Source organism: Rhea pennata, chromosome 4, assembly GCF_028389875.1.
Source record: "Rhea pennata isolate bPtePen1 chromosome 4, bPtePen1.pri, whole genome shotgun sequence".
In the NCBI taxonomy this organism is placed as follows: domain Eukaryota; kingdom Metazoa; phylum Chordata; class Aves; order Rheiformes; family Rheidae; genus Rhea; species Rhea pennata.
The window spans coordinates 3,460,467-3,471,986 of record NC_084666.1 but is presented as its reverse complement, the minus strand read 5'-3'; the positions used below and the strand labels follow the sequence as shown (position 1 = coordinate 3,471,986).

At 48.5% G+C, this 11,520-nt stretch overlaps 1 protein-coding gene across 2 annotated transcripts in view; it reads right to left on the bottom strand.

Moving 5' to 3' along the window:
* Positions 1–1,173: 1,173 nt before the first annotated feature.
* Positions 1,174–11,520, bottom strand: part of LZTS3 (leucine zipper tumor suppressor family member 3) — a 60,691-nt gene continuing 50,344 nt past the window's right edge. For both annotated transcript variants that reach the window (XM_062575033.1, XM_062575034.1), the window contains exon 4: positions 1,174–9,431. In XM_062575033.1, coding sequence (XP_062431017.1) covers positions 8,721–9,431 — 711 coding nt within the window. In that variant the 3' untranslated portion in view covers positions 1,174–8,720. The remainder of the gene's footprint in view (positions 9,432–11,520) is intronic.

Genomic DNA, 11,520 nt, shown 5'->3' with positions numbered 1-11,520 from the left:
CATGGTGTTGGCTGCTCTCTCTTGCAGTCATCACTTGAGGGTGTTTTGGTATGTCTGAACCAACAAAAAGTAGTGGTGCTTATGGGATTCCCCCAGCGCCTGGCTCACAGAGTCTTCTCAAAGCACCCCCCCCAGCATGGTTTCCCAGCCGACCTGTCCCCAAATCCCATGATCTTCTCCTGGTCTTGCTGCTTTTCCTACTCACAACATAATCAGGCAAGCCACACTGTCAGATTTTAAAAGGGGCCTTTCTCCATTTTATTTTGCCTGAATAAAAATCCTTCACAGTCAGAGATGAGAGATACGTATACATACAGATTTTCATATATATATATATATATATATGTATATATATATACACATACCTCTGTACAGATATATATATATTCACTGTAGAAAATTGCAAAGGCAGTAGCTCTTCACATCTTTATAACCAAATGGAAACATACAACAGACTAGCAGTAGAGTGTGAAACGTGGTATAAGTTTAACGAGAATTTCCTAAATGGGTACACCTTTGCTATACAAAAATCCCCAAATGTTGCATTTTATTTAGTTTTCAACCTCTTTTCTTTCAATACACTGACCAGAAGCAAAGTCAAGACAACTGTGTTTAGAAGTGACCAGTGGACAGGAGAGACACCCAACTTTACCGAGTTCTTTTTTTTAAAATAATTGATTTTTTAAGTGTGTGTATATATATGTATATATATACACACACGCACACACATATATATAATATATTTTTTTCAAAGTCTCATTAAACGCAGTTCAGAGAACCAGCAACAGTCAATGCAGAACAAACAGTAACAGAGTCGAGTTCAGAACACTTCTGGTTTGAATTCACAGTAAGAACAGAGAGAGAGACTGAGGCTTTGAGGAACAAACAGAGGAAAGAAAGCACGAGGCCAGGATTGAATTTACAGTCGGCTAGGTCCAAAACATTGGATGAAGGGCCTAATGGAGTCCTACACGCACACACAGCCTGCAGCTCACCCACGATCAGAGTGGCAGCAGAAGGCTCTGACTGCTTGTCCGCAGGGTTTTTATTGCTGGTGAAATCAGACAACAGGCTTGCTCAGGGTGCCAGCTGGCCCAACTTGACACATCTCCGTCGGGAAGCTGGGTTTTGGGTGCCTATTGATCTGCTGAAGAACAGACACAGAGACAGGTGACTAAGCAATGTGCATTTATTTAGGATGAGGAAACCCTCACAACCATATTGCCTAGTGCAAGGCAAAGGCCAAGAGAGAGTCCGGACGGACACCTCTCAGCTCACAGCGTTTACTAGGTCCAAGTGAGTGCAAACAAAGACACCTTGGAGGAATCCCAGCTCTGGACTGGGCTCTGCAGGGATGCCACCGTGTGGAAAAGGACTGCATAGACATTGATCGGATGTGCAGCATTTTTGCACTGGCGGTGGAGCACTTTAGCGCTGGTGGTGGAGCTCTGCCCATGCACATTTGTTCCCTTTGGCCACTGGAAAGAAACCACCAATGTGGGAAAGAGCATCTTCTCCTCCAAAAAGGCTCCTAGGACAGCCTGACTCCCAGGCCCAACAGCAGTGCTGAAGTCTTGGTCTCCCATTGGTATCTGGCAGTCACCACTCATGGCTCTGTGAGCTCAGATACCCCTGGGGACCCAGTGGTTCCCAAGTCGATGAGCTAAAGGAGAAGACCTGTTGCAGTGACCCAGTAGCAGTCATGGGATGGATGGAAAAGGCAGATGGACCCCATGTCCTGGGGATCTAGCCTGATGACGTGCTAGACATGGGCAGCTCTGGGCTCTCAGGGTGAGTGGGGATAGCCAAGCTCCAGCCATTGGTGCTTATTTGGAGCCAGGCCTTGTGTGCCTTTCCAAAGAAGAACCCAGGGCTGGAGCTACGAAAATCCTCAAGGGAACATATTCTTGCCTGCAGGTATCAGAGGTCAGAACAGCCTCTTTTAAATCTTTCTAGAGAAAGATTTCTGCTTTCTTTGTGACAGAAAGCAGAGAGAAAACAGATCTGTAAAAGAGCCTTAAAAACACAACCCTTCCTGTCAGAGGCTGTCTGCTGCTCTAGATCTGACATGATCCCCTTCGTTAGGAGAATCAGGGAGGAGGCTTATCCTGCAGACAAGTCCTGCTCAGTTCTGGTTTTGCCAACAGTCACACTAGCGTAGAAAGTCCTATTGGGAAGCCAACACCTGCAAAGAGCTGGATGTGTTCCCAGTCCCTTGTAACACTAGGGGCTGGCTAGCATGGGTGCTGTGTTCCCCTGCAGACCTGGGGTATTCAGATGCTCCTTACACTCTTATTTGCAGAGAGTGGGAGGACTGCAGAGGCCTCAGAGCTGGCAGGGCATGTGAGTGTAATGGTTTGAAGATCCACACAGTGACTTCAAGTGATTGCAAGCCATGAGGATGTCTTCTACTAAGAAGCAAGATTGCTACTGGAAGGTAAAGCAGGGCTGTTCTGGCTTACATGGGACTGACGGAGAGAAGAGGTGCGGATCAGTAGTCTAGAAAGCTCCCCTGAAGACAAGATTGGCACAAGCCACTGTCACTGGGGGCTTTGGGCTTCGGCTCCTGCTTGCTAATGGAAGTATCTGGGAGAGTATTGGGAAAGGCTCCAGCTGCTCCTAGGATAACTGAGGCTGTGATGATCTAAATGAGTCTGGAGACTCTGGAGAGCTGGGGTGGAGGAGAGGCAGGATGCATGCAATATGATGAGCGGTATCTTCAGCAAAGGAACTTGGTAAAAAGTAACCCTGGAGAGCGCTCTTTAAGCATTTGGCTAAGGGATTGGGCTAGGGTAGGTGCAAGCTGGACCTGTAGGCCGTCTGTGACAGAAGCGAGGGCTGTCACTGCATGTCACTGGGCTTTTGGAGTCTCGACAGGAATGAACCAGGAAGGCTTGGCATGGCCATGGAGCAGAAGCACAGTAAAAGGGCATTATGTGCCTGTAGCCCAGACCACTAAGTGTCCTTCCCCAAGAACCAGGGACAGATCTCACGCCAGCCCATGCCCAAGGCTGGGACCAGGATGAGGAGCCTTCATGGAGCTAAGATGGGCAGAGATGCCTTCAGCATCCCAGACCAGAGAAGCAATGACCATCCTGTCTTTGCCTCAGAAGATCGTTCCCTGGGAAGGAGGGTGCTGAGGGTGCCCTGGGCAAGCTGGGGAGAGGGTATTGCAGGGGACAGTTATCAGGATCGCTGGCTCTTAGGATAAACATTTTTCTGCTCAACTCTCACTGACCCAGCACAAGCCTTTGGCTAGACATTGTGGCAATGTCTCTGTTGCTAAACTAGAGAGGATAGGACCTGCTTTATGGTCCTGAAGACAACTGTAATGGCTTGGCATTTGTCCGGATAAACTCTTTTCTCCTTGAGAAAAATGAGGAGTTGTATCCATGGTGCTTCCTGGGAACAGCTCCTGGTCCATACTTTCCCTGGGTGACACTTGGAGCTGGTTGGCACTGCCAGAGAGCGTGCAGGTAATTAACCAGTCTGGATCATCAGGGACAACTGGACTCATCTAGGAACCAAGAGGAAACAGCCTGCTTTCTGTCCGGTCCTAATCAGCACAAGGAAGACCCTGCACAGCCCTGCAGATGTTCCCAGGTGGGACCCAGGGAAGCAGCTCTCTCTATCCCCTGCCAGCTCTTATCCTCTCTCCCAGCCCACACCAGACTCAGCCCTCCAGAGATCTTTGGTCACATTGCTCACAAACTCGCTGTCCTGAGCAAGCTATAAAGTGCCACTATGATGGGCAGCAGTGGGGTGGGTTATTTTTTTCCACAGGCAGAGCTCGTGGGCAGCAGGACACAAAGGGAACACTGTTGGGAGAGAGTCTTTCAGCAGGGAGCTTTGGAGTGATATGAGGCTCCCAAGACTGGGCGGAGGAGACTTGAGCCTTGAGGGGACAGTTGTGAAGGCCTGGCTCAGGATGATAGCAAGTGTCAAAGCAGGACAAAGTGACATCAGGCTGCTTTGCAAGAGATAATCCAAAGCAGATTGCCCTCCTGGGAGGTGCTGCACCCTTCAGCTGTGGCCAGCGAAAGCTCAGAGGGTGCTGAGCACCCTCTGCATAGTGCTCAGTAATCGAACATGGCATCTGCTGTTATTGTCAATCCCATTCACCAATATAGAAGCGACAGAGCTTTCTTGTCTGTTCATTTAATTGTTGTGTATACAGAACTGGGCTGTTATTTACATCCAAGTACACTTGTCTCTGTATAACGTAGCAGCAGAAGAGCAACCATTTGATTCCTATCTTGGTTAATGAGTGTGGAAACCTGGAGGTGATCTCCATCCGGCATTATGCCAGTGACAGCAGGAATGGTGCAGCCGGCTGCTGCGAGACGGCGGCAGAAGCTAAGTGGGACTGTGTGAAGCACAACAACGTGCGATGGCTGCGCTGTTCACGCCCTGGGTGAGTGCTAGCTGCTTGAAGGGAAACTGGCCCAGCTGAGTGCACATTTTACAGCAACAGGAGCAAAATCAACCTCAAAATGATGGTGGAGCAAAGTAATCTCAAAGTGATGAGAAGGGCTGCTTACACCTTCTCCAGCAGCGGGATAACCTGCTTAGCCCAAATCCTCCTGGATGGAATGTGCTGAGTTGATAAATGTCCTGTATGTGCTCATATAATGGCCAGGTGCACATGCCAGGAGCATGACTCAGTTGCCCACACGTGCGTGACGTGCCACTGGAGATGCTCCAGGTAACCCTGTCTTTGCATTGCTGAGGTTGCTTTCCCATAGGTCTTGGGTCAGATCGACGAGCCCTGTGTGTCAGATATCCCAGAGCATCTCTAATGGCTCTAGACCTGATGTGCAGGCAACTGGGCTGAGCCTCCCATGACCACAGCCATTGCCATTGACCTATGTCAAGTTACAGATAACCTGCCTTTTTCAGTGGAAACATTGATCACCTGCAGGATTTTGAGGGCAGTGCCTCGGCTTAGAGAATTACACTGAACTCCATCAGCTCCAGAGCTGGCTGAACAAAGGTGGAGGGCAGGACTGGGTTATGGTCAGACCCAAACTCTAAAAGTGAATTTTGTTGGACATAAATATTTTATCAGCTCTGCATGAGCCTCAGAGAGATGGGAAATTACTCTCCTTGGCCATTCCTAGGATATTTCATCAGAACACTAGTCTGTCACCCCTTGGTTATCTTGTTCCAAAGCAAAGACCACGAAGCCTCACTGCAAACCTAGCTTGTCGCGGGAGACCTTATCCAGCCAGTGGGTAAAAGCTGACATCAGCTAGTGCCAAAGTCTGGAAAGAGCCAAGTAAGCTCCAGTCTGGGCCAACTCTGGACACAAATAGCAGGAACCTAGGTGTCCCACCAGTGTTTTACTCCATCCCTACTGAGCAAAATGTAGTCACTTCTGAGAGACACCGGTTGCCAGGACGTGGCTGTGCAGCACTAACATATGGGAGAGGACATGATGTGGACATGATGTGGACCAGTACATATAGCTTACATATATTTGTATCTGTAAGGTTTCTACAGGTCAGACGAGTGCTTGGGGGTTTTGGGGTGAATCCTAATAGGGAGAAAAGCACCATCAGCAGCACAACTTCTTAGTAGGTATCTGCAGAGCTCTCTTTTGTCTAGGGAATAGGCACACTTGAAGTTGCTCAGATCTAGATTAAAGCTCTAGATCAAATTGAAGAAGGGTGCCAGTGCATTAGCAAGGAGCTCTGGTGAGAAGGCATCCCATGGACTGATGCTGGTGTCCATTGCTCTCGGTTGTTAACATAGCAGGGAATTGCGGCATACACTTCCTCAACAGCAGATCCTCAAAACTCAGCCGCTCTAGGTTCTGGAATCACTGGCTGAAACCCTGGTTCCTGCGATGCTTAGTGGAAACTCAATTGTAACGTCAGAAAGGCTGGGAGGAGCAAAGTTGGAAAAGATCCACCAGGTCATCGGACCCATCTTGTGGCAAGGGCACATGTTGTTGGTGGGTTGTTTGCTATTTGTGTGGTGGCCTCAGAAACACCCATGACAGGCAGCTGAGACTGAGCCTCTTCGCAATTTCTCTATGCTTTGTTATTTTTCCCGAGGACTGTAAAGCCCTTCACAAGCACAGCTGCCTCACAATGCTTGGGGAGGGAAGACAGTGCAAGTTTATCTCTTGGGCAAAGAGAGGCACAGAAAGCCAAGATGATGCAACGCTCTGGATTTCCAGGCCTGACACTCTGGGGTGTATGACTCCACCGTGGTGAAATGGAGGGAGAGCTAAGATTTGCCAAGGGTAAGTGTGCACAGTGCACATGTGTGTCTGAGGTGCCTGACTCAGACTGCAGCCCATGAAATGCCAGAACAAAGAGAGGATGGGGACTGGGGTCCTGCCTTGACTCTGGCGGGATGTGGCAGTGGTATACCAGCGAACCCGCTTGCCCTTCCCACTTCTGCCCTTGGCCTGTCAAAGTCTGCTGCTGGGTGGCACCAGCATAGAGCAGCGCTTCTTCCTGAGTGGGGTGCACAGGCATCAGTCATCCAAGTGCTGATGCGCTACAGGATTTGTAGTAGGACCCGTCTTCACCCCCTTCAGGAACTGGACCTGACATAGTCCCACTTCTTGTGACTGGTTGCCAGAGAGTGCCTTAATTCTTAGCTGCCCTGGTGTATGCATTATTCTTCCAACTCCAAAGACACAACCAGAAGTGGTGGTAAAAGCTAAGTGCCTTCAACTCAGGTCTTGAAATGCCCCGATCTCATCAAACATCTCAATTTTCTGCAGCTCCAGGAACCGCTGCTATTCACCAACAGTGCCCGCAGCAGGTCCTGGCCAGTAATACTGTGTGTTGACCTTGGCTGGAGGTTGATGGGACAAACTGAGGGCTCTTTTCTCCTCCTCAGCCTCTTTGCTCAGTCTGGAGCTCACCACAACGCTCCAGACTTTTGATCTTTGATCCCAACTTGAAGGTAAAGACCTAGTCATGGAGCGGAAGGAGCTCTGGAGGCTAGAAACAGAAAGTGAGTAGCTTCAGGGCTTTTGTTTGGAAGGTTTTCTGCCACTCAAAGTCCTGAGGTTCTTCCTTGAGTCTCAGATGAATCATGATCTGGGTAAACTCCCCCTGGAGTCACCTCGCATGGACAACCCAAGAATGTGAGTTCTAGCTTTGTTCTTCTAGCTGCTCCCTAGGGCAAATGCTCCCTAGGGATCGTTTGCACTGATCCTTTGGTTACTGCTTAGACAGTGCAAGTCGCATTTTACAGCACTTTTCACATTTTATTGCGGCTCATTTTAAAGAGGTATCCATGAAAGGTAGAACCAGGTCCACTTTACCCACCTTTTAAAGCTGCAGGCTGTTTTTTTGATACATGCATCATTCTCAGTGACTGTGCATATAGGTTTTGGTTATTCAGCCAGGAGCACAAGCACTTGCAACTTTTAAGCATTGTCCCATGTTACAACTGCTCAGGGCTAGCAGTTAAATATTTTCCTAAACTGTGCCTGCATTTTCTCTTTCCCTGAAATATATCATACCACATGAGATTGCTAAGGGCCCTATTCTGAACAGCTGTGCAGAAGGCCAGCACTTGCCTGCCAGCCTCATTGCTATCTAGCTGAGATGCTGATATGTGCTCACTGCAACTCCTGAGTGAGGCTCAGATGCCTTTTTGTAAGCAGACCCTGGACAGAGAAAAATGCACTGAAGCATCACTATTTTGAAAATGGGATGGCACAATTGCCACCTACCCGCTAACTGTAAAATTGCTGAAGCTTCAGGTTGCATAAACATCCCACAGGTCTGGATGGTTCCCCAAGCCTTGATTCCACTGACTCTGCAGGCTTGCTCAAGAGCAAGAGGGCTCTTGAAAAGGTAAACTAGCTTGGATTTCTAGGACTTTCTTCTTCCTGTAGCCAACTTGAATATATAGGAAGAATAGTGAGATCAAGGCAGAGGAGGGAGGGCATTTCTGCTCCCAGGTTGGTCAGAACCAAGGATGGGAGTGGAAATGAAGAAGGAAACCACAACAAAAAGAAAACGCAGCATATATCAAGCTTTGCTGAGCCTCAAAAGAGGCTCCTGCTGGGCAACTGTTCCTAGTTGACTTATGTTACCAGGACAGGCTCACCCTGTTCCTCAAGGATGTCCTAACCTCTTGCAACCATGGTAGCCATAGGCTGGCAAAAGGGAGTCATCTGGTAGAGATATGTCTGGTTTCACTGAAATCAGTGGCCAACCTCCCACTGACTTCACTAAGACCACTGTCTAGACAGGATACTTGATGCAGAACAGTGAATTTGCTCATGATCCCTAGAGCTTTGCTCCGTTAGCCAATGTGGCTAAAAATGCCCTGAAAAAACCTGCCACTTTGAACTGTTTTGCTGCACATAATGCTTGGAAAACCAAAGAAACCAAATACAACCCTCCAAAACAACCAACCAAAGAGGGATGAATTGTTGGGAGAGGGGATGGCAGCCTCTAGTGAAGTAACAGTCACGGCAGATTACAAAAGAGCCTATTGACTCTCACCAGCTGTACTAGAAAAAAAAAACAAAAGAGATGTTGCATTATTGATAGAAAAACAACGCACATCCACAGTTATTTTACCTACAGAGCACAGAAGAATAGAGTAGGGGTGACGGAGCTTGGTGTGAGCAGACTCACACCTCTCCTATGGTAGCATATTATCCTTCGGAAGATCACTGGCTTGAGTAGGTAGTACATGCACAGCAATAAAAAAATTACTTGTATTGTCTTGGTCCCACCTCAGATCTCGGTGGACTCTATTCGCTCAAGTCTGGAGGGAGTCCATGGTTTTTTCTCCTCGGTGTGTGGGGGACTAGTGGCCTTTGTGTTCATCTCGTTCACCTTGTGCTCCAGGAGCTGGTTCTTCTGGTACATCTCCACGTAATTCAGCTGCAGCTGCTTCTGGTACTTGATGACTTTCTCCTTCTCTTCTTGCCATGTGCGCCGCTCTTCTTCAAAGTCCATCACCTGCTGTTCCCGCTGCTGCCGCTCCAGCTTCAGCTCTGTCTGGAGCCGCTCCACCTCCTTCCGCAGTGTGTTAACGCTGTCCTCACTCTGCCGCTGCATCTTGGCTTCGTCACTCTCACAAGCCAGAGGGTCCCGCAGTTTCTCGGTCAGGTCCCCGCTGAAAGGCCCTGAAGATCCTATGCTGGCAAGTGTCCGCTTCAGGCCAGAGACCTCCAGCTCACAGTGGTTCAGTTTTTCTCTCAGCACCTGGACCTCGCTCATCTTCCGCTGTAGCTCACTTTCGCAGATCTCCAGGTTGACGCTCTTGGAACTGTAAGAGTCCTTCAAGGTGAGGATTTGCTCTTCCTTCTCTCGCAGGAAGTTCTTACCTTCCTTGAGCTGTGACCGCAGCCCCACAATCTCATTCAGCTTCTGGGAGACATCTGCTTGGGAATCCTTCAGCTGCTGCTTCAGCAGAGAGATTTCACCCGCCTTCTGGCAAACCTGTAAGGGCCAAGGGGAGAGCATGCATGAGGTAACAGAGGGGATGGCCAGGCTGTGGAGCAAAGCTGATCAAGTACTGAGCTGCAGCCCTTGTGGGGACCCAAGCCATGCCAAAGACCCAGAGGTTGTCCTTGCATTTCTGTGGTGTTTATTCCTGTCTCTCAGGGACCTGATGCTGTTCCCAGCTGAAGTTAACTGAATAGCTAAGCTAAGCACTCTGGTCCTCACTGGTGGTGAGCTCACACCAGTCTTCTCTCCTAGCATTCATCTTACGCACCTAACCACAAGACTACTGTGCCCAACCCAAAGCCTCTGCTCTCAGTGAGAGTTTACCCACCAACCTTGACGGCATCTGGACCTTGAACATGTCTGAGACAGAAACACTGGAGGCCCAGAGAGTGCATGGGCTCTCCCTAAGCGCTAGGAGTGTAAGACAAGATGTAGAGAGTCAGTATTGCTTACTTGTGGTATGATGCTTTCCTTCCCAAAGTCTCCTAAAGAACCTTATTAACTACATTTTAGGATTCACATCATTCACTGATCTGGGGGCAGTTCAGGGACTGACAGCTGTTTCCTTTAGGGCAGGGCATGAAGAGTGACAACTCCTCTGCTAGGGACCAAGAACAAACATGCAACCCACCCTTGCTGGAATGTGACTACCATGCGCTGTCCTTGGGCAGTGAGGTCCCTGTAGTTTCAGGTTTCATCCTAAGTGACTCAAGACTTGCCCCCATGGTAGGGTGCACAAGTTATGGGCAGACACTCTGTAGAAGTATCTTTGCTGCAGCATGTGTATGCATTAGGTAGGCACCACAATTCAGTACAACACTCCTCTGGTCCTGCTTAGTCTAGCAAAAGTGGCAGTCACTTGAACAGTTGAAGGTATTGGAAGGGAATGATAGAAATGACCAAACCTTAATTCTCCCATGGACTATGGGGTTTTCAGGACATCATTGGCAGATCTGACCTGACTGCCACATATCGTTGCAGTGACAAACAGTCCTTATCTATGCTGGTAGGAATCTGGGCTGGGAAAAAGAGAGGATGGACATAATTAAAAGTAGACTTGGTAGCTACCTCCAGGCTGGGGTCTCCTGTCCTTCTGAAGCTCCTGTCTCTTGTCATGAATGAAATACTTGGCCTTTCTTCCCTTCTGGGAGTGTCTGCAAGGTCCATTGCTGTTCTGGTCTGGTTGGGTCAATGCTTCCCAGACAGTACCTCTTCTTTACTGCCTTCATTTCAACCTCCACCATCCTCTGCTATAGAAGACCTGCCTGTTGCATAGTGTTGAGGAAAACCTTGAAGCTCAGGATGGTTTTGTGCTCATTATGAACAGCTGAAGAGCTAGGAGGTATACATATAGTCATGTCCTACAGACACCAGCTTTCCCTGGAGCTGACGGTTGTGGCTGTTTCCTGTGCAGAAACCTAACTCTTTGAGTAGCCAGATCCACATCAGAGCCTGTCTGTACCAGACACAGAACTACGTCGCACTGGTTTAACTATAGTTTCAGCAATGTAGTTACTGCCTACTTAAAACTTACAATCCTATTCTTGTGGATTCACTAAATGAGTCTGAAAGTGCTTTCTGAGTGCTAGCTTTTCCCAAAAGGCAGAGAGATGCATGATGAAGAACAGCTTGGATAGGAGTCAGCTTACAGATTAAAACATTTACATTTAGGCATCTACTTGTGAGCTGGGCAGTTGAGATCCCACTGCTGCTTGCAGAAATCTAGGCAGTACAATCCATGGAGCCTGGAGACTGGCTCAGTCAACAACTACAGGTGTCTGCAAATTTTAGGTTTCTTGATCCACAGGCTGAATTGCACCTCTTTGCATCGATATCACTGTGTTAGCTGCTACTGGCTGAACTGTAGCAGTGAAGCAGATAATCAAAACTTCATCTGCTGTTTTACCAGTGCAGTATCGGGCAGAACTTGCCAGATTTAACTTGCTGGAAGACAAATAAGATCTGGGCAGAGCAGCTGGCCAAAGGAGGAAGGTGGGACAATGCAGCATGCTTTTTCTGGGATGTAACTTGCAGAGATTTAACAGCAAGCCACTAATAAGCTCTGCGAACATCTGCAAAT